General features: G+C 45.1%; 1 protein-coding gene across 1 annotated transcript in view; it reads right to left on the bottom strand.

The window, feature by feature from the left end:
- Positions 1-17,014, bottom strand: part of SQOR (sulfide quinone oxidoreductase) — a 44,242-nt gene extending 27,228 nt beyond the window's left edge. The window contains exons 1-3 of the mRNA XM_066592638.1: positions 16,918-17,014; positions 2,175-2,427; positions 1,711-1,881 (exon numbers count right to left, since the gene is read on the bottom strand). Of these exons, the coding sequence (XP_066448735.1) occupies positions 1,711-1,881; positions 2,175-2,408 (405 nt within the window). The 5' untranslated portion in view covers positions 2,409-2,427; positions 16,918-17,014. The remainder of the gene's footprint in view (positions 1-1,710; positions 1,882-2,174; positions 2,428-16,917) is intronic.
- Between the last annotated feature and the right edge of the window lie 7,236 nt (positions 17,015-24,250).

The raw sequence follows: 24,250 nt of genomic DNA, 5'->3' as shown, positions 1-24,250 counted from the left end.
CCATATAGATTTCCCCATGTCATCTTCTCCTCTCCTGACATCTCTTTTATATAACGCTCCTGCCCCTGTCCCCAAGAGCTGTGGTGAGAAGAGGCCATACTGTGTTAGGCCGGCTGTCCACGGGCGTTGCGATATATCGCCGTAGATTTCCACCACGGGAGCCGCCGCAGGGGAGCATTATGTCACTGCGATTTTCCACGATGAACCTATCATTATGATAAATCGTAAATTATTACGATTTTTATACGCAATTGGAAAATCAACGCGATTTTCCGCTCGTGTACATTAGGCTGCGCTTTTCCATAGTAATCCTATAGAAAGCGTTCATTGCGTTACCCGCGTGCGGATTATCGCAGCGGGTAACGCAGTGAAATATCACCCGTGGACAGGAGGACTAAAGGAGCCTTTAAATGGGACAACTGTTGGGTACATAAGTGCCTGACAATTGTCCCAATGAATATCATTCCTGTGCTTTCAGTCATTCAGTGAAGGGAGATGGAGTGTGCCAGAGATCTCTTCTAGCCACCTGCCTTCATTCACTGCAAAGAGGCAGCCGCTGATAGATTGGAGTGACGCCTGTTTGCACTGAACTAGAAGTCGTTCACTAGTTGCTTCCTTTCAGTGAGTTCAAACAAAACAACTACTGAGCGATTTCTCACCCGTCACTGGCTGTGTGTACACGGGACAGCTATTGCTGATTAATTGCTGTTTCCAATGATTATTTGGGCAATAATGGCCCCATACAAAAAGCTACATTTACACATGGTTTCTCTTCACAGTGCGCTTGTTCCCTGCCAAACCCTATAAATTGTCAGGCTCTCAGTGCATCGGGTTATGACACACTGTACATACTGTGACATAATATATTTCACAACCTGATGCACCGAGACCTTGACCGTGGATGGGGTCTGGTGGGAAATGGGCATGCTGTAAAGAGAAACTGTGTAATGATAACAAAGGTTTGGTACCTGAAGAAGAACCCTGCTCGCTAAAACATCATGTATTTTTGTTAACCGTTAAAAGGTATCACATCTACAAGATTACTTGGTTTCTCTTGCTGGGAACAATCACAAGAAGCGGTATGTAACAGTAGGTCTTCGTTTCTTCACAGCGTTAGGGGACAGAGGTATGAGTGCTATATAAAAGATGTCAGGAAAGGACACTATGTAAGCTGGAAAATGGAAATTACACTTACCGGTAATTGGATTTTTTGGAGTCAATGACAGCACCCTCTAATTCACACCCTGCCAGCATAAACTAAAAACTACAGTATATTTATATTGATATTTGGAAATGATAATACTTATGATGCTATATACAGCTCCTCTTGAACTTTTTTCGAAATCCTACTGAAGGAGGAAGTGGGTGATCCCTCTTTATTTCCTCTACATTTCCTGTCCAGCTGGAAGGTGGGTCCTTGGCGGGTTTTTCTTATACAGTTATATTGCCAATAACCGTTTACCTTGTCTGTGCTTTGACAGAATTTGCTCGTAATATTTGTTCTAGAGTTGTATCAACTCCAACAGCCACACTATTCTCACAGTTTGTATGATGCAATGACTGATTATATTGATAAAACTATGCTAAAGGAAATTACTGTTTAGCCACTTGGTTTGATATTGGTTCTTTCTCCCCAGTATTAGTAGAATTCATTTGTAGATGATGCAATTACATCATGTTTCGTTAAAGCTTCATTCACAATATATTTACCTCTTTTCCATCATCAATATGAATACAATTTTTGTCAGGATCAAAACCTTTCACTTCCGATTTGATCCATTTGACACCAGATGGAATTAAGCTTGAAGTAGATCTTACAGAGCTTGTCAGCTGCTTAGCACCACCGCCAACAAGAGTCCACAGGGGCTGGTAGTAGTGAACCTGAACAAGGTGAAATTATGAATTATCACATGTGCATTCATGTTATCATGTACATCTTTCCGCTCCCTGTAAAGTGAAACTGAATACAGCTACAGTTTCAAGTGGGTTGTCTCCAAACTACCCTGGTTGTCACCCAACTTTCCAAGAAGCAAACATCTATGAAATAGATGAATATTTCCAAATTCTAATACACATTACAGTAATTATATTGCTAATAACGATCACCCAATTTTGCAAAAAAAAAAAAAGTCTAAAAGGAAAAATAAAGTTAAGTTAGAAAAGATTCACAGTACCTCACTTGGCTCGATGACAGCAACTTTTCCAGCTCCAACTTTTCTCTTCATACGAGCACTCATGGTGATCCCACCAGCACCTCCTCCAACAACAACTACATCATAGTACTCCTTAGCGGCACATCTGGTGGTCATGTGCAGGCTACGGCACGAGCTGCTGTGCACCCCTGCTCTGAGTAAGTTGGTGCACTGATGGACATGGGCACCAGATTGCACCACGCCAAAGAAAGCCATCTCTGCGTAAGATAATTAGCTGCAAATAAAGATATTATAGTCATTAATGTGAACAGACATCAAAGACAAAATTCTACATTATGAGGATCCGTAAACATTGACTGTATATATTACAATCTGTTTTGAGCAATGGGTAAATATTAGTGGGTTTACGATCTAATAAAAGTTCAAAGGGTTTCCAAAAATACTTCCTAGATCAGTGATGGGCAACCTTTTGAGCTCGGTGTGACAAAATTCGCCAAAAAACCGAGCATAACTCGAGTGGTGTGTCACTTCGAGAAAAAAAACACATTAATTTGCGATATTTAGAGTTTAAATAACAAAAAAGTATAATTGTAATATATAACTGTATTTAGTAAACCTAAAACACCCATAGCACAGGCCCTCGCCTCTCGCAGCCTCCCCCTCACTTATCTTAGTAATGATGAGCCCCCAGCAGTGACAGCGCCCCCCCCACTGCGGCTGCCAGCAGTGACAGCGCCCCCCAGCGGTGACAGCGGCCCCCCCCAGCAGCCCCCCAGCAGTCACAGTAGACCCCCCCAGCAGCGACAGTGGCCCCCACCCCTCGAGACCCACGTACTCACCCCATCTACATCCTGGAAGCTCTGCTCCTCCACTGGCCTCCGTGCCGCTAGCAGAGATGATCTCCGGCGCACACTGACTCCTGACACACCGGACTCCTCTTCTCCGGACGCTCTCGCGGAACCAAGTGGTAAGAAATGTGGGGGAAGGAGTATCCCAGCTGCACACTGACATCACAGTGTGCGCCGGGATCAGCTCTGCTACAGGTAGTAGCTCTGGTTAGTGAATACCAGCAGGGGAGCCGCGGCCCGTTAGTATTCACCAACGGGGTGAACGGCCGACAGCGGCCGCGTGTCATCGACTATGGCCACGCGTGTCAGTGCTGACACGTGTGTCATAGGTTTGCTATCACGATCCTCGATAATATGGTTATGATTTACATGAGGTGTTGTATGTTAAATATATCCAGAAATACATTGCACATAGAAAATATTACACCTAAAAGTATACGCAACTTGGGTCACTTTCACATTTGCATTTTGTTTGGAATTCCATTTGGTTTCTATATGAAAATTCCATTTTCCTACTCTATTATGGGAGCAGGAAAAAGTAATCCCATCCAGAATGGATCTATCCTATGATAGAATAAAACTGTGCCACACAGAACTCATTGACTATAATATAGGCCGTTCAACTTCCATGCTGCCTTCCAGCATTTTCTGGACGTAATAGCTCAGGATTCTATGCCGAGGCTTCCAATGGAGCTTCTTATGTAGATGTTAATGTGGCCTAAATGTATTCACTCCTACGTCCGCATAAGCTCATCATTAACTAAGTAAATTGGAAGATATAGTGTTATACAAGGGAGGCTTCACACATTTTGAGGTTCTTTTTGGGGGATTGTGGCCACCACAGTACTCCACCATGTGAAGACAACATAAGAGTATGCCATAAAACTTCTGCAGGTTTTTTTTTTTTTTTTTAACTTTATGTAAAAACTATTATCACACATTTCCTAGTATATCTTCTGGAGGGAAGAGTAATGCACAATTTTGCTAGTGGTAGTATTGTTTCCCGGCCCACTACTACCCCTACATATGAATCCAGTAAAGTCTACAGACATCACATGCCATTAAGCAATTTACAGGCAATAGGCACTCATTTACACAAGGTGTGGTTCCTGAGACCATGAGGTCACACTGTTCTCTCTCGGTAAAGGGGCATTTCACCTGTACTTACTCATCTCCAGTCAGTAATCATTACCTTTATCATCACATTTAGGAGACATCTAAAATACTACATTGTCTAAAAAAACAGGACACTCATTTATTGTATGTGGAATCATATATTGGTTCACCCTCAACACAGAACCCATTTCCTGCTTTCCCAATTTTTCTTATTACAGCTACTTTCTACCTGCAGAAAGCAAGTAGTCATTTAGGTCTAAGCTACAGTAGATGGGCAATTCCAGTAGAGTCACTATTTTAGTACAGTTATTAAAGGGGTTTTCCAGGACTAAAGTATTGATGACCTATCCTCAGTATAGGTCATCAATATCTGATCAGTGAGGGTCCATATCTATGACTGGCATGTAAAGACATCCAAGAAGAAAAAAAAATAAAACGCAACCCATCTGTGTGAAGTCTAGGACTGTGCTTGCATCCAAGTTTCTCCAACTCCGACTAGTATAGTGCTGCTTCATTTTTCATTTCTATAAGGTGCTGAATGGTCATGATATATCCATAGGATCCCAACTCCAGGCTTATATACTATATAAGGTCTCAATCACATGTGTGTATTTCAATATACAATGTGGTGTGTAATACAGAACTCTGTTGTGCACTGTATTGCAGGTTTCCATACTGGGTGATCAATTTTGGGCCAATGGCCTCTCTAAAAGCACAGAAATAGTGAATCTAGAGTAAAACCTGATCAGACATATGGCATCTGATAGAGCATGCTGGGATTTTCTATATACGGACTGTGCATAAATAAATAAGTGCATACCACAGTAAGCATACCCAAGTGAAAACCGCTACGTCTGTGGTCAGGTGTGTGCATAAGCCTGCAGCAGAAACATACTGGACTCTCACAACCTTGAGAACATCTTTCAGGGACCACACTTTACTACAGATCATGCAAGGCTACAATCACATGTAGAGGATTATCGGCTGTGGATTTTGGTCCACATCCACATCAAAATCTGTGTCAAGATCTGCATGTAAATGCACATCTAAGCCTCATGCCCACGGCCGTGACAGACTCCGTCAGCGGAAAACCGCAACGGAGTCCATCACAGCGCCCCCCAAAGACCCCATGATCACCTCCGGAACTGGGTGCGAGTCCCACATGACGCGGCGGCATTGTCATATGACATGGCCGGCGGTGGGCGGGGAAGCGTATTCACGCAATACTTTTGCTGTGCTACAGCAGAAGTATAGCGTGACGGCCGGCTTCCATTGACTACAATGGAAGCCGGCTGCGCGTATTCCCGCTGCAAATAGAACAAGCTGCGGGTTATTTCACGTTGCAGAATTCCGAAGCAAAAATTGACATGCTGTGGATTTAAAATACAGGTGATTTTAGGGCTCTTGCACACCTGCGTTTTTCTTGCGCGTTTTTTTCCCCATGCGATATCACTGTGTTTTTTTAACGTGAATGTCAATGGGACTTGTCAATTGCGCCTCTTTCACCAGACACCCAGCGGCCTCTAGTGAGCACCGCACCGCTGGTCAGTTGCAAAATTGGCCAATGACGCTGCACTCAATAGAGGCTGCCAAGGGCCTGGAATATTAGAGGTAAAAAATTATACGTTGTGATAGGCCATGCCCCTGCCCACACCCCCTTTTTTTGGTAGGGTTGGCACACAGTAAAAAAAAATAAAAAATTCCCAGGGGTGCCCTAAAATTGAAAGGCTTGGGAAACACTAGTCTATAACGCACCTTAAGTATAAGGTACTATCAATGTTAGGCCTGGCTCACATAAGAATACTCTGCAAACGTGCAGGCTGGCAGATATACATATGTGACATGCAGCCATACGCAATGACATGGCATACTGGCTGCCTGCTGCCCATAACCATGTACTACCTTGGTGTGTATGAATGCGTAATACGCGCCAAGATAGAACATGCTGTGATTTATTTTGCACAAGTCATGTGAGCGGCTACATGGCTGACTATGGCAAGCTGGTATAGCGTATTATGCATGCAAGACCCCTGCGCAGAATAAGAGAAGTTTACTTTGCAAGTCATTGAGTCATTCATACACAGGATGTTCATACAAGTCCCAAGTACTTGACTTATATGTTGTACCATTCTTTTCACCATTGCTTATGACGACACTACTGTAAGCTGTGCTTTCCTGCACGTTCACATCCATAAAAAAAAAAAAAGAGAGAGAGGTCATGTGATTCACATAAACACTATTACTTGTAATGAACAGTGCTCGGATTATTACAGCACCTTTATGAGAACGGCCATCACACAATATAGCAGCTACATTCATCGGCGGGCCACATTTATTAATATGTTAAAGTGGAACAAAGAGAAATTGCACAAAATCTTGGCACACATTTAGATTTTCTCATAACAAACGTAAAACTTTTTTTGGCCTCACAGAGAGTTTAAAATGCATCCATTAATAAATTCAGTTCAAATCTTGCAAACTAACCAGCTCCATTGTGACTGGTGTAGAATAGAGTACTTTTAGGCCTCATGTCCACGGGCAGATCGTATTCCGCATGCAGGAGCCCGTAGCGGAATCTGAACCCTGCCCGCAGCCGAGAAGCCTGCGTACCTGTCCGGGTCTTCTATTTTTTGTACTACAGATGTGTTCGGAAGTGCTGGTCGTCACACATGTGCTGTACAGCTTTTTTTCCCCTTTCTTTAAATCCCTGCTTTCCTGTGTAATCCACAGCCCATTGCGGATGGGCCGCGGATCGAGTGGCTTCTATTAAATTCAATGGAATTCGTCCGCACGGAATCCACCCTAAGGGCTCATGTCCACGGGGAAAAGAAGAATTAAAATCCGCAGCGGATTTTAACTCTTCTCCCGCGCGCGGATCCGCACCCCATAGGGATGCAGTGACCACCCGCGGGTAGATAAATACCCGCGGATCGTCAATAAAAGTGATTTTAAAAAAAATGGAGCATGAAGAAATCCGGACCATGCTCCATTTTCATGCGGGTCTCCCGCGGGGACGGCTCCCGCGGGCTTCTATTGAAGCCTATGGAAGCCGTCCGGATCCGCGGGACACAAAAATCACATTTTACTTACCCGCTCCGGTTTTTCTCTTCGGCGCCGCGCCATCCTCTCTCAGCCGCGGCCGGATCATTTTGCTTCGGCCCGGCGCATGCGCGGGGCACGTCACCGACGTCATCGTGCACATCCGCCGAGCCGAAGAATGAAGATCCGGCCGCGACGAGAGAAGATGGCGCCGCCGCGAAGAGAAGAAACGGAGCGGATCGGAGGTAAGTTTATTCTCATTTATTTGTATTTTCAGCGCTCATGTCCGCGGGGCAGGAGGGACCCGCTGCAGATTCTACATGTAGAATCCGTAGCGGGCCCGATTTTCCCCGTGGACATGAGGCCTAAAATGGAGCATGCTGCAATTTGTTTTCCACATGTGGAATCCGAAAAACAAATCCGCATGTTTTAATTGAGGTGCGGACGCCCATGCTTCCCTTATGGGTGGCTTGAATTTTCGATGTTCCGTGTGGGTACCTACGTGCGGATTCCGCAAATCAAATCCGCCCGTGGACATGAAGCCTTAGTAAATGTGGGCCACTTTGTTTGAAGGACCCTTTACAACACAGATATAAGTTGCTATGTAAGGGCTCACTCACAGGGGCGTATGTTGCCCGCGTACTGTGTGCATATTTTTCATGCATGTAATACGCGGTACTAAAAGCCCATTGATTTCTATTGGGCCACAACCACCTATGTTTTTTTCACATATGTGAAAGTAAAAATGCACTATGTCCTATTTTTATATGTATTGTAATACGCACCAATATAGGCTACGGAGATTTAACATACACATGTACAGGGTAGGTTTGCTTTAGTCATGCAACTGTTCAACTTGTAATTAGAGATGAGCGAGCACGCTCGTTTAAGGCTGCTACTTATCGAGTAACTGTGTACTCGCCGAAGCAGCATGTGCGGGGGTGGCGGGGGGAAAGCTCGAGAGATCTCTCTCTCTCCCCCCCCCCCCCTCCCTGCTGGCCCCCGGCCAGTGCTTCTGCACACATCTGCAGTGAAGAAAATGAAGACTCGCTGCGGGCTCCGGCATACCATACGGAATTCGATCCACCCGTGGACAGTGATGGCAGCCCGACACCTTATAATCCTTAGATTAAGCTAAAGGTGGGAAAACTGCCTTGTTCGCTGGAATGGAGCAATGCTGTAGTTCCATGTATAGCAAACGGATGGTTGCACACTATGCAAGGAAAAAGCTGAAGCAACTTCAGTCCCTTCATTCTTGGGAGCGGTATGGGGTCCCAAATCTGGCAATATGCTGTAAAACTACAAGATGGGAACACTCGATAGCCTGCGAGCCTACAGGGTGCACATTTGTATATCCTGCTTCATATGTCAACATTAATGGATTTTTTTGCAAACCTACAGTAAATCATGGGATAATTACACAGCATGTAATCACGCCACTGCAATAATGCCACTGCAATAATGCACAATACTGCAGTGCGATCTACTGTGACCATGAAAATGTGAATCGAATCCAAAATTGTGGATTAAAAAAGCGACGTGGAATGTAGAACTTAAGCTAAATTCACACGGGCGTGCGCGATATTGGGCCAAGAAACCCGGCCCGATCTTGCGCTTTTCACCAGCGGATGCGAGGCATTTTTCATTCAAAAACATCTGGCATCACTTCTCTGAAATTCTGTTCTCCTGAGGCTTGGTTCATGCGCGTCAGAGTATCGGCAAGTGTTTCCCGTTGATGTCAATGGGAAACATCATATCGCATGGAATGCAATGTGTTTGACTGTTCCATTGAAAAAAAATGGGCAAATGTATTTCAAGAGGCGCAAAAAAACCCCACAGTAATCGCAGCACCCATTGTTGTCAATGAGGCCAGCGGTAGCATCGCGCCACGTGCTAGGTGTTCATGATGCGAGGTCTCCCACTGAAAACAATGAGAGAAACTATGCAATCCTCCGCCGTGGCTGACAGCAGTAGCGGAGGATTCTCTTCTTCCCCGAAGCGATGCGAGGCTGTTTTGACATGAAAACAGCTCGCATCCTCGGGGAATTCACATGGTGGGGAGCGGGATATGGGGGTCGGATTCACGGCCCCATATCGCGCTTGCCTGTGTGAAGTTAGCCTCATGGGTATGACTCCAATGGAGTTCATATTTGGCACGTCTCACAAAGCCCAAAACCCGTGTGAGATTCATGCTAGTGTAGCCTAAAGGTAAGGCCCCGTGGCAGTTTGTTGATTGCAGCACGAAAAGTGCAGCACATCCAAAGTGTTGTAGCTAAATATGGACGTACAAGAAGCTGAAGCCGACTCACAATGACTCAACGTTTTTCCTCAAGTACTCGTCATAAAACAGTGCATAAAATTCGGCGTTTCGCCAGAATTAGAGGAAGGATCTGGGGTCTGCAGAGTTCGCTTCTTAGAGAACATAGTAGACATGATATCTGCATCCTGTGGAAAACCTGTCAGCCAGTGTAGCTGCGACATCTGCCATAATTACCAAATAGTTTTATCTCCCATGTTTCCCTATGGAGCCTCCTTTTTATCGCATTGCAACAAACCCGCGTTACGATTTTAACATTAGAAAGTCCTATTGACATTTGTGATACAAAATTGCGCGTTTTTATCGTGCAATCTTATCATGGGTGTCAGCAATGCAATGCAAGACTTTTCTAAAAAGAAAAAAAGCATAGCTGACGCAAAAAAAAAAAATCGCGGGAACAAAGACGCAATTTTGGCTCGAGAAAAATCGCAATTGCTCATATGAAACTAGCCTTACTCAGGTTCACTGAAAAATGAGCGCTTGAATGTAATTAGACACAGAAATAAATGTCAGCCCAAAAATATTTAGGCCTGCAACTAAAATGGCCAATGCGTCCATTAGTATGTCTGTACGACTAAATGTGCATGATGAGTCTACTCAGGCAAAAGATGAGCGCTGGCCTGGTGCAGGTTCCAGCCAAAATGGTCATGATGCTCTAAAATACATCTAAGGGCTCCTGCACACTGGCGAGAGCGATATCAGGATGTGATTGATGCCCCAATAACGCTCTCGCAATCCTTCTGAAGCCCTGGATGCAAGGCATTTTTGTTGGAATACAGCCTCCCATCCCAGCAGGACTGTCACACGCAGGAGATAGTGATCTTCTCCCATTGATTTCAATGGGGCCAGTTGCAGCACCGCCAGCCCCATTTAAATCAATAGATGCGGTGAACTCTGTGCTTCCAATGTATAAACTGACTTATATGGCCAGGGGATGTCCTGAGAAGTTTGACAAAGTTTAGGGGGGGGCTGGGTGAACTGTCCGGCAACAGCAGCAGAGATGCCTGTCTAGATATTGGGAATGGATATGGTGAGGGATACCCACTTGAACTGATCTACTATTTAGGCTAATTCTTTTTTCTTTAAGAGTCGCGCAGGGTTGTTGTTTAAAGGGGAAGGGTTAAAGTTTTGGGGAGGGGCAGGTGTTCTATTTTTTGTCCCTTTTTTTTGTTTGTTTTGTCTTGTTTTTCTTTTTTTCCTGGTGTTTTGGGGCTCTGAGGCTAGGAGCCCTCCCTGGTTTGGGTTTGTTCCATTATAGGTAGATGATAAATAAATGTGAAAATGAACAGCCAAGTATTATGTTTTATGAAAAATGCACACGAATATGAGACACTCAGTGTTTTCACTTTTGTCATCTTTTTTTTTTCAGTTCTCATGTACTGTGATGTATTAGCAAGGTGTGCATTCTTTATGATGTCTGCTGTTTCTCTATATTTGCCTATTTTGACTAAATAAACGTTCCTTTAAAAAAAAAAAAGAAATCAATAGATGATCGCCATCCTCTGTCACTGCTGTGACAGCAGGGGCAGGAGAATCCTTGCAGGGGGATTTTCAGGGGTGGGGGTGCTTGAAATGTAAGCCCTACCCCGAAAATAGTCCATAACTGTAGAAAAAAAATAATAATAATAAATCACCTTTAGAAGTGCTATCATCTCCGGTGTGTCTTCTAGCAGGTCCCTGGCACTCTTCTACTGCTTCTCTTCTGGCCGGGATTGTAAAACCCCTGCCTCCTGAAAGTGCTGCCTCTGATTGGCTCAGCTGTCATGCAATGAATGGCTGAGCGCTGCCTCTGATTGGTCACAGCACTCAGCCAATCAGAGGCAGTGCTTTTAGGAGGTGGAGATTTTTCAATCCCCAGCCAGAAGAGAAGCAGAAGAAGAGTGCCAGGGACCTGCTGTGAGATGCATCGGAGATGATAGCGCTTCTAAAGGTGATGTATTATTATTTTTTAATTTTTTTTTCTACAGTTACAGCTAATGTTAAAAATGCAATGCACCAAAAACGCAAGTTGCATTGCGTTGCGTTTTTAACATTAGAAAGTCCCATTGACATTCGCGTTAACAAAAAACGCAAACGCAAGTGTGGCAGCCCTTATGGACTATTTTCGGGGTAGGGCTTATATTTCAAGCCCCCCCAAACCCACCCAAAAGTCATCCCCGAGGTGAGTCCCCTGCCACTGCTGTCACAGCAGTGGTAGAGGATTGCAATCATCTCCCATTGATTTAAATGGGGCCGCCGGTCCCATTGGAAACAATGAGCAAGATCGCAAAAACAATGGACATGCTGCGATTTTGTTTCAACGCTGCATCAAAACTGTTAAAACATTGCACATGTGAATGGAGTCACTGGAAGCCATTGGCTTCATAATTTTGCCATTTCTCACAGCGCTGGGAAATCATGCGATTTCATCACCAGTGTGAAGGTGCCCTAATAGGATCATGGGCAGGATCATCAATACATACAACTCTGTTTAGTGCAAGGACCCTTATTACCTGGTTCAAGTGAAGCTTGACATTTGATTGTTTGAAGACTATGTGAGGGAATCAGCCAGCCATACATATGAGATTGTTGTCAGCTTTCTAACTTGCTGACTATGCAGGCAAAAATAATCAAATGTGGAGCTTTAGGGCCCATTCACACAAGGGACCTAATCATGCAAAAATTATGTGCACACAAGAAAAGAAAAACCTGGGTTCTGTGGCTCCTCTGGTTGTCATAGGACCCCCACAGAGCTGTTTGGATCTGACAGCAGAAACAAGCTCATTAGGGTGAAAAAGACATTCATCCTTTATTATGAGATCATTAAAAAAAAACAAAAGTTTGCTAGCACCTGTTTACTAATGATAAACTGCTTCCAATGCTTGAAGTGCTTTTGATCTGGTAGTACTGATGTCACGTCGATGGGTCATATGCCGTACAGCAGGGGTCCCCAACTCCAGTCCTCAGGGACCACCAACAGGTCATGTTTTCAGGATATCCTATGGTAAGAACACCTGTGGCAATGTGTGAGGCACTGACAATAATTACATCACCTGTGCAACACTGAGGAAATCCTGAAAACCTGACCTGTTGGCGGTCCCCCAGGACTGGAGTTGGGGAACACTGCCGTACAGCCTCCTCAGCACTGCCTTGTCAAGAAAATGTCAGCAGTGATGTACTGCTTCAGAGTGGTGTTTTCTGCATGCGCAGACGCGGCACATTAAATAGCTGGCTCTACGTATGCAAGTAGAAAAGGATTTGCCCTGTTTTCTGACAGCAGGGAACGAAAACCAGGCATGCACAGAAAATGTCAGGACACACACAGACATGCCTCAGTGTTTGAGTGTTAGGTTGAGAATAAATAGTGCACAGTACAGAGTCAGGTAAGGCCGGGCTCACACGAACGGGTGAGATTCCGTACGCGGATTTCCACAGCAGAAGATGGTCTTTCGTGGAAAATAATTGGGAATAATCACAGATGCGTGAGGTTTTCCATGCAGACGTACGCGTATGCACAGCATATCATCCGCGCGAAAGATCTCTCTCTCCCCTCCAGCCGGCATTCCAGCTTTTTTACCTATTCTCTGCTCAAGCTGCAAGTGTTTCTGACACTCATACGCAATGTTAATTGCGTATGGGCTGTGGATCGCTCGCATCCACAGACATCTATTGAGGACATCCATGTTAAAATAGAGCATGCTGCGATTTTTCTTCCGTTCGCAGAATCCACAATTCGTATCTGTGAGTGTGAAAGAAGATTAGAAAATATATGCCTTTCAATGCCTGCATTTTACTGTGTATCTTCCACGCAGACAGTGATTGCGAATCCGCAATTCAAATCCGTTCTTGTGTAGCCCTGGTCTAACAGCCAGACAGCTTTTTTCACCTTACAGAGAATATGATGAATATGGTTAGGATGCAGGAAAGTGACTTCTGATTTATTTAATTGGAAAACCCCTTTAATACTGTTCGCCTGCATGTTTTGTGGAATAGTGGATATGGCTGTTTTATAGCTAATAATTAGGGTGCCGTATGTTACTTTTTATTTATTGTATTTCTGTATTGCTCAACTTAGAATGAGAAGTGCCCAGGTCCCTAATTGCCCTGCTTGCTAGCTACTAAGACTTATGACGTATTTCCACAGCCTATTTCTTCTCACGAGTTCCCTTCAACAGTGCTATGAATGGAACGCACATGGAAATAATTAGCCATTATTTTCTACGCTTTTATACACATGGGCGATTTTTCTATCAGACTGAGATAGAAAAATTGTAGCATGTTCTGTTTTTTGGGTGATATCCCCCATTATTTTCTATAGGAGCATGTTGACAGGGGTAGAGAAAGAAAAGAAAAAAAACACATTGCACTTCCATGTAGATGTGAATGCAATGTAATTTAAGAACAAAAATTCATATTGAAACGTGATTTTCGCATTAATAAACAATGTGTGAGTAGATATGAGATGCATTCTTCTTACAAAACACATAGGCTGCCTGCAGACGGGCGGAAATTTCGCGGCGGGATTGTTCCGCGGAATTTCCGCCCCTGGAAGCTGTCATAGGATTGCGTTAAAAACGCAATCCTATACAGACGTCCGTGATTTGGCCGCGCGAAATCCCAGCAGCAAACAAATCGCGGCATGCTCTATTTCTGTGCTGCTCTCGCAGAGCCCCGCACAGAAACGTCACTCACCGGCCGCCGGCTCCGCTCTGCACATGCGCCGGCGGCCCAGCAGCGGGCACATAAAAGAGCAGGGGCCGCGGGAGCAGGTGAGTGTCACGCTGCTCTCTGCAGGCGCTCGGGTCGGGTCCCGCTGCGAGAATTCTCGCAGCCGGATCCGACCCGGACGTCTGCAGGCGGCCTAAGTGGGTAAAATAGCATGTTTACAAGCATGATATCAGTCCAAGTTTCTTGAATCAATATCTCACTTGACCGTGTAAATATCGCCTTAGAGGAAACACGTCCAGTAATGCAGATGAAAGTTATAGACTGGCCACGGCTAGCAACAGTGAAAGATGTAGCATGGGGAAGGAGGGGAAGCCCAAACTGAACTTTTGCACCAAGGCCCATGAACCTTCAGCTACGCCCCTGATATTCGCTGTTGTAAGGAAGTACAAGTACTACCATCACATCATGCTGTGAATCAGTATGATCTTGGCTGAAAGCGTCATAAGGAAGTATATTGTAAGAGGACTCATTGCAACATTGTGATATTGCAAAAACCGCTACAGATTGTCAGACTGTTACATTAATTGTAATACTTTTATAGTATGAGTAATGATTTAGTAAGGATTGGGGAACGTGCCAAGTTAAAGCAGCAGCATGAAGATTTAGAGCTCCTACCTACTTGTGGTTTTTTTAACGCTGCGATATCTCATCCTTTAAAAAAAAAGTCGCAAGTGGGTAGGAGCTCTAAGGAAAAGCTTCTTTAAAATAAAAAAAATCTGTACTGCGCATGTCCGACGGCGAGCTGTGCGGACCATCTGCAGTATAGATGAAGCAAACGGAAAGCAGGTGTGCTGGCAGCGCTGGATTCCGCTGTGGGATTCTGCATGCGAAATCCGACCAGCCCGTGTGCATGCAGCCTTACTTTTATTGGGGGTAAAAATGATTTTTTTTTTAATTTGCATATTTGCGCTATAATAAAGTATGGGAATGGGTTCCTTATTTTGTTTTGGACATTTTCATATGTAATTTGTATAGTTTTGGATTGCAGGGCACACATGGCTAAGTTTTGGTTGGTGTCAGCAGTGGGTCATTTTCTTTTTTAGAGATATATATATATATTTTTTTTTTTACATTTTTTTTTCCTGTAACTTTGTTACTTATCTTTGTAACTATTTTTTTAACACCTATGTCCCTAACGATGTCATATAAGACCTATTCACATGCTCTTTTTCTTCCCCTAATTTCACACTTTTCCACTGTAGCTGGGGCATCCATAGGAGCCCCAGTTACAGGAAAAAACCTCCTCTGCAGTCACAATAGTCACTAACAGAGCTGATCAGGGTCTACTAGGACTCTGCAGCTCTGCTGTGACAGAGGGCTCCCGGAGGTCACATGATTGACAGGTCGCATAGCGAAACTAACACTTCAACTTTCACTTTTTAGTACATAGTGCTCATTGAGCATTATGTAGCCTCGAAAAAATGCTGGTACCTTCTTTTCTGGGTCCGTGGCTGTGTCTGACAGCCAAGGACCTGACCAGGTCCTGCTTGATTGTAGGAGCTGATGCTTTAATCCCGCACCATGTTTTTGATATCGGCTGGGATTAAAGCCCAGAACCGAGCGTCATAACTTTACGGTGTTTGGTCCTGAAAAGGTTAAGATTATTAGAATGAGTTAATCCTTGTTCCAATAAAAAAAAAACTAAAAGGTAGGGTTTATTGTATGGTGACCTAATTTGATGTTGTATCTTATACACACCTTATAGTGTATGCATTAATGTACGCTATCCATTTGACTCGTATATTACCGTACTTACTTTTCCTGTTGATTGTAAAAATTCATAAAATGAAGAATTTAATGAAAAAGAAGAATACATGAGTGGAAACACAAGAGGATGCAGATGTGTGTAGTATATGGCGTTAGAAGGGTAGGTTGTGACATTAGTGGGAGTCAGGCTAGGCTCACACTCGTGTACAGGAAAAAACGCTTTTCCATAGCATGCTATGGGCGGTATTTGCTGCAGAATCCGGAGCCAGATGCCCGCTTCAGATTCCGCAATGCAAATCCATCCATGTGCAGCCGGCCTTACTTATATAGCACATGCATATTGCATCACCTGATACTGGGTTCCGTCCCTATTGGGGCTCGCAATCTATATTCACATATCTTTATGTTTTTGGAATGTTGGAGGAAGCTGGAGCACCGGGAGGAAATCCATGCAGACACGAAGAGAACATACAACTCTGTGCAGATATTGTCCTTGGTGGGATTTGAACTCAGGACCCCAGCGCAAAGTGCAGCAACTCCACTACTTATGAAATGATTGGGAAGACAAAGAATTTTGCTGGCATTAAAGTCAATCTGCTCCTTTTTTGGCCCCATTATAGAATTCTCATAATTATAGTCTAATAATTCTACCAGAGACACCCCGTACTGCCACCTCCTATATTCTGGCACATTATTTGACAGATCTGGGCTGACATCAAAGCAAAATAGGATTGTTCTTGACTTTTCTAAATACCGGTATCTCATCAATAACTAATTATTGCTACAAAAAAACACTGTAAGCAGTTAAAAACTTACCATGTAATGTGGAACTACAAATACCAGCAATACAATCACTAATGGCTTGCAAGTTCCATCACTTATATTTAAATAGCATGCAGGTACTTTCAGTTCTGCACATGGTTAGTGACAAGTACTGGCATGGATCAGCACTGTACTACACAGATGCACTGGTCTATAGACAGAGCTCATGAACAATGCATATACTGGAGTGAAGCCAGCACAGACTTACCTTGGCACACACAGCCAGACAGTGCAAGCAGGGGGCACAGGCTCTGAGCAGGCTGGGGCTCTGCCCACTACTCGTACCTTCCTGGTTTTAGCTCCGCCCACTGCCCGAGCTGATTGGCTGCTTTACTGGGCGGGAAGAGGAGCTGTTCGTTAGAGAAGTGTGGGGCATGTGGAGGGCGCCCGAGTTCCATGTGTGGAGGGCAGCCCTCCCAGTGCTGTGCCCTCACCTGCCTGCACTCCTGAGCAGGGCTGCCAGCATGAACATTGTATATTCCTAGACAACTTATCCAAAAATCAGGGAAAGACAATATTTCTTACAGACACGTCAGAAAACCAAACCTGATTCTGTGTCTGCAGAGAAGGTTCTGAGAGGAGCTCAGTGTTCAGTGTGAGCTGTAAATGCACACTAATTACAGACATAATAACTCGCCCAAGAACCCCCAAAACACTCAGACATGGCGAATATCTTTCTCAGACACTGGAAAAAAGTGCCTTATTTTTACGGACTGTCCAGGAACTTCTGGGCGGTTGGCAACCCTGCTGTGAGGTTCCTGGGCTCATCAGTGTCATTTACTTCATGGCACCAGGCTGCAGTGCTGGCCCTAATGTGACAAGGCGACCAGACTGATTTAGGCAGGACAGTCCCACTTTGGGATCCTGTATCCCACTTTCTGCCGGGACCCCAGCGGGAGAGCCATTTGTCCCATTTTTGTCCTGCTTTTGGGACGTCGGGTCACCATTATAGTGATTACCGGTCGGGGTGCTGCAGCTCCCGGGCTGGTAATCACTCTGCAGCACTGCGGGCCAGATGCACACGCTGACGGCAATGTGTGCATCCGGGATCTTCGTCACCTCACCTTTCCTCTTTGTTAATGCAAGAGAGGGAAGGAGGCGCTGCTATGTGCGCACACACTGACGCCGACAGCAGTGCTGTGAAGGCCAGGCCTATTGTGGGGGGGGGGGGGGGGGGGGCTATTATTACTGGGGCTACTGTGGGGCTAACTATTATTGGGGGTTTTTTTCCAAACATCTTTTTTTATTTTAAATTTTTGCAAATATTTGCCACTACCATTCAATAAAAAAGAAAGAAATAATCCTAATAAAATAATACAGAAACGAATCATCTTGGAAAAATACAATGATATATCAAGCATATTGAGCTCACTATTATTGTTGAGGCTACTGTGGGGGGTCATTATTATTGCTGGGGCTACTGTGGGGGGGGGGGGCATTTTTACTACTGGAGCTACTGTGGGGGTCACTATTATTGCTGGGACTACTGTGCGAGGGTCACTATTATTGTTGGGGCTACTGTGTGGGGGGGGGGGCACTATTATTGCTGGGGCTACTGTGTGGGGTCACTGTTACTGGGGCTACTGTGGGGGCTCACGGTAACTACTAGGACTACTGTGGAAGGTCACTATTATTACTGGGGCTGGTATAGGGGGAGTGATAATACTATTGGGGATACTGTGGGGGTTATTATTATTGCTGGGGCTGGTATAGGGGGACGCTAATTCTACTGGGCTACTGTGGGGGTCACTATTATTGCCGGGGCTGGTATAGGGGAGCACTATTAGTAGTGAGGCCACTCTGCACGTGGCGGCATATCTCAGGCTGACTTAGCAGATGTTTACAAGTGTCGGAAATGCTGCGGAATGTCCGCAGTGGAAATTTCCGCAGCAAATTACGCATCTAAAAAAACAGTTTTGGGCCTCATGTCCACGGGCCTGCATGGTTTCCCTGTGCAGAATCCTGAAGCGGATTCCCCTTGGTCCGGACACTGCGGGGCTCTCCTCTGTCGTGGCCGGATCTTCTTTCTTCCGTCCGTGCCGCGGATCCAGATTGCTATCATTGGCTTCAATGGGTTAAAAACCCTTTCTGCCTTCTCCTCGGGGGTCCTCGATGAGGATCAGTGCAGGAGTGTATCTGCACCCGATGTGTCTGATGATCGGGTGCAGATGCACTCCTGCACTGCAGTGTTGGGCCTGTCCCGACATCGGAGCTGTGGAGGGAAATGATGATGTCGGGGCAGGCCCAACATTGGATTGGAAAGGGTGTATTTTCTCCATTGACACTGGGCCAAAATCTGTGCCATTGGTGCAGATTTTGCCTGGAAATCAGTTGCATATCCACAGCGGATTTCATACTTTGCAGAGCTCCCCTCACCTCCTCCGTAAGGCTTCCCGCTGTCAGCGTTCCCTAGCTTCCGATTCCCAGCAGCATGGTCAGGTGGGGCACCGCTGGTCAGGTGAGGCCACTCCAGGCTGCTGGGAAACGGAAGCTGGGGAGCGCTGACAGCGGGAAGCCAAAGGAGGAGATGAGGGGGAGCGCTGCATGGTATGACATCAGCTGCAGATACGTGGCTGATTACAGGTTAAAATCCGCACCAATGGTATGTATTTTGACTGTTTTTTGGATGCAGAAATGCTGTGGAATTTGCTCTGTCTTTTTCTGAACCGGCCCCGTACTTTTCATAACGACGGAGGTAAAATCATATATAGTGATAAGCCCCGCCTCCTGCCCACACCCCTTTGTCTCGCTTTAACCCTAGGAAAATCTGGTCGCCTTAGTATTGTCAGAGCTTCCCCATGAACAGTGTCAGAATGCCCCCATAAATCTGCTCCCTGTTCTATAGTGAGGGGCACTCAACTAGTTTTTGTGAAGGTGCCACCAGGCGAAGATCCCCCGCAAACCCAGGTAATGACGGTTAAAACAAGGCAAGTAATTATAATTATAAATTATGGCAGGATTATGGTGATAGCAAATAGATATGATTTTTCTTGCACTATGGAACTCTGAGCTCCCCATATTCTCAGAGCCATCACTTTTATATTTTCCTATCAACAGAGCCATGTGAGGGCTTGATTTTTGCGGAATTAATTGGTTTTCATTTATACTATTTTGGGTTACATACGGGTTTTGAATGCTTGTTACCCAGGATACTAGTTCTACACATTGATAGTGATTACAGTGCAGTTACCCCCAGTGATCACAGGTGACGTCTGATTGGTGAAATCCGTTTTTGCTTCATTTCTCTAGTTGAACTTAGTTTATGGCCCCCTGCACATGGGCGGAAATTCCGCGGCGGGATTTCCCGCAGAATTTCCGCCTGTGGACGCTGCCATAGGATTGCATTAGAAACCGCGATTTGTCAGCGTGAAATCACACGTGGAAAACAAATGGCGGTATGTTCTATTTCTGTGCAGGTCTCGCAGAGGCCCACACAGAAATGTCACTCCCGTGCCGCCGGCTCCACTCTGTGCATGCGCCGGCTGGACGGCAGATCAGAGAGCCGGAGCCGCAGGAGCTGGCTAGACCCGCACTGAGAATTCTCGCAGCGGGATCCGACGCGGCCGTCTGCTAGCAGCCTATGGTGTCCATAGTGGGTGACAGGTTCCCTTTAATCTAACCTGTAAATATATAACTTTACACATGCTCTATTACATGGTGGGGTTAGTGTATATAGTTCAGACAAACCTCTAGTTTTGTGGTAATCCGTCTGAAAGCAATCGGCTGAACTTAAAACCAATGAAACTTGAGGCAATTATTTCCGTAGGAATCAATGTAAATCCAGTACCACGTTTTTGGCAGCGTTAAACGCCCTAGCTACACTACCTGAGAGAAAAACAAATCAATAATAACCTTGCAGATGCCGTCGGTGTCCTGGGGAGGCCGGTCTTCGGACTTCCGTGCAGACTGCTGGGCACATGTCAAACCGGCAGAGCATCTTGCTAGTGACGGGGATTGAAATTCCCCGCCTCCAGCAAGAGTGACAGCCCGCTCAGCCAATCACAGACAGCGCTGGGTGCTCCAATTTCATGGATGAAGGGCTGTTATTGGAGCTATCCAAGAATGACTGTGATTGGATAGCGAGGTCACATGGGCCGGCACCTACCGGTAAAACTAGAAGCGGGCAGCGAAAGTGGAGGTGAAATTTTGCGTTGAAGAATCGACGAAACTGGAAACTGGCGAAAGAAGAGGTATGACTGTGTATAGGGGAAGTGAGGTAAGTGCAACTCACCTCTCACCCGAGCGGGCAGGTACTCGCTAAGGGCAATGCTCGATCGAGTAATTGTCCTTAGCGAGTATGCTCGCTCATCTCTAGTCCGGTCCTATCTTTTCACGCAGCAGGGAATTTCAGTCGATCATGTCCTATCTTTTTAAGTGCAATTTTTTTGCGTGGCTAAAATTCTTTTGTCTGAATGTTTCCACAGGAAACCGTTGGTTCTCATAGCCGCGTTTTTTTGCGCATGTAAGTTAGCTGCGCAAATTCACTCGGGTGAATGAGGCCTTACTTGGTAAATTCTTTACCTTAGGGATTCTTCACACGTCGTTGCACATGAACAGGTTTTGTTATTTTTCTTCTCGGGCCGTTCAAACGCTGCACCATAGTGCAGAAGTTTGAAAGAAACAGCAGGAAGATAGGTCCTAACGTTTCTTGGGAAAGATAGGGCAAGTTCTATTTTTTCTCGACCATGCTATTAATGGGTGGGAATCCCGCTAGTGAAAACGGAACCATTAAAATGAATGGTTTTGTTTTGTCCCGTTATACAGCTGTGATTATGGGCGCATAACGGGACAAAAACACGCCCGTCTGTTTAAGCCCTTATTTTAATTTCAGTTATCTATGGTTCAGCACGTTAAACTTTATTGTTAAGCCTTAAAAATGTAAATAAAATTTTTTAAAACAAACAAAAAAAAAAGACATTGGCCGGAGGCATCAATGAGCGAGCGGTCCCCGGTCACATGATAAAAAGGCAGCGATCCACCTTAGGCCGGTCTCACATGACCAGATAGGAATTGTGGATTCCGCATGCGTTTGGTCTGCAGTAATATGCGGATCAATCAAATGCACTTGATTACACAATTCCGCTCACATTAGCGGGTCGGAATTATGTAATCCACTTGTAGCAAACAAAACGCAGTATATGTTCTATTTCATGGCGGAGCCCATTGTGCTCTATCGTTGCAAATATACTTGCAACCCATATGCAATTACATTGTGTACAGGCTGCGGGTACTCGCGTCATCACTAAGCAACGGCACGGGAAATATAAACAAACAAAAGCTGCACTGCGCATGACCGCCTGTGTGAGTAGGCAGTTATCTGCAGTACATTACGCGGCCGTACCCAGGGCACAGCCAGGCTCACAGCTGGGATCTGCTGTAGGCCTCCGTAAGCGGATTCCACATACGGCCGCGTGAGCCCGGCGTTATTCATACCGCTACCTGTAATACGTCATTTACAAGAAGCCCCTGGGAACGCTCGCCTTCCTGCAGTTCCAGGAGCAGCTTGTTGAGCGCCTTCTGTGTGAGACCGTCACGCCTCAGAAAGATTATGAAGCCTCACAGAGCGCCACTTTTTACAACCCATACCCGCTACTGAGGTCACGAGATACCTCCCCAAAAAAGTGTCGGGTTCGCAGCAAGCATGGGAGGAGAAGGGATACCTGGTATCATTGCCCTATGTGCCCATCCCAACCAGAACTCTGTAATTACCTCTGAAGGGGGAAGAATTATTTTTAAGGAGCCAATTTTTTTCTGTGTTAGCGTGCAATGGGGCATGGAATGGATTCAGTTGTGCTCTGAAATCCAATAGGCATTCCCCCCTATTACAGGCCTAGTCATGTGTCCTATAAGTAGATTGGGGCTACAATGGGGGTATTGCTATAAACTGAGGTGCTTCTCCTCAGTTTTCCCTGCTTGAAACAAAGGAAACGGTCATAAAAGTCACATTTAAATTAAATTTTATTTATTTTTCACATGCTTTATAATAATTTTTGCAGAAAAACTGCGTGGCCAGAATGTTTAGTACACACTTAGATAAATAGATTTCAAAATGGGGTCACTTGTGGGGGGCGTTCTATCGTTTTGGCAGCTTGATGTTTCTGCAAGTGTGCAATGGGGCCTGGAATTTATTGAGTTGTGCCCTGAAAGCCAATGGGTATTCCCTTCATTACAAGCCTAGCCATGTGTCCAGTACGTAGATTGTGGCTACAATGGGTATGGTTCTGAACACAGGACAAACAGGGGGATCCATTTTGGGGTGCATGTCTTATGTATGCTGTACAAAAAAAATGTTTTTAAAATGACACAATTGCCAAAAAAATTAAAATCATAAATTTTTCCTTCTGCTTTACTAAGATTCATAGAAAAACTGTGGGGTAAAAATAGGGAGTACACCCCTAGCTGAATTCGTTAAGTGGTCTATCTTTCATAATGGGGTCATTTGTGGGGATTCTCTGTTATTTCACTGAGATCGCCCTGCTCTCAGCTATCTTTGACAGCAGGGAGATTTTAAATTTCCCAGGACCTCCAGGCTTCTGCGCATGCGCCCGAGATTTTCCCGTCTGCTGCATGTGCGTGCAGAAGGTGGTGACAGGTCCTTACAGGACTAGATCGCTGTGGGACATCGTGGAGGCCAGAGGTGAGTAGTTTTATCTCTCCTCGCGGATCCGATCCATGAGGGGAGATGAAACTATAACTTTAGTTCACTTTTTTTTTTCAATTTTATGCGATCGCCATTATCTACTGGATAACTGCGATCACGTGACCGGAAGTAGCTCACCGGGGTCCTCCATGACAGCTCTGTTATCAGCTACCTCTGGCAGCTGATAGCAGGGAGCTGTCACAAGCACAGACCCCGGGGCTTTACTCTACAGGGCCGGTGTGTTTTTAGGTGAGACAGGTGAGCATGCTTTATTTTAACCCTTGCCCAGCCAGTAAAAATGTTTAATTTGAAACCACATAACTCCTTTTACACACATTGATATCATTCAGATTCTAGCTGGATCGTGGCAATGTGAATGATAATCATTCAGTGTATATACTGCCAGCGACTGAATGATGAACAATAATTTGCTTATGGTTCAGAGTTGAGTTTCAGAAGGCATAAAAAACAACGAACTATGAACGACTGCCTGTTTATTGTAAATGGAGGCAGTTGTACAATAGTGTAACGAAAGACCCTTAGTCTAATCAAACTATTTTTCTTTGAATGTCCTCAGAAAGCTTTTTCATCCACTGGCCCACTGAACAGGTATGGCCAATGTGAAGGACTGTAAACAGCCAATATGGACTAAAATGTGTAAGGCTGCATTTGTAAAACGCTTGTTCACCAGACGATTCGTACTTCAACGGTTGTTCAATGAACTAACTTCTGTGGAATGTGTACGGCCACCTCAAGCGTTCTGCAGACAGTTGTATACCTGCATGGTTAGACTATGAATTGTGCTTTTCCTGGGAAGCTATGAAATCTGTCACAAGGTTTATGCTGCCCTATTTGAGGACACAGTAGTAATTCTCCAGTTTTCTTAAGATTAGCCCTGGAA

The sequence above is a fragment of the Eleutherodactylus coqui genome, chromosome 2 (assembly GCF_035609145.1).
Source record: "Eleutherodactylus coqui strain aEleCoq1 chromosome 2, aEleCoq1.hap1, whole genome shotgun sequence".
NCBI lineage: Eukaryota > Metazoa > Chordata > Amphibia > Anura > Eleutherodactylidae > Eleutherodactylus > Eleutherodactylus coqui.
The sequence above is the reverse complement of the archived record's forward strand: the minus strand, read 5'-3'. Positions and strand labels throughout refer to the sequence as shown.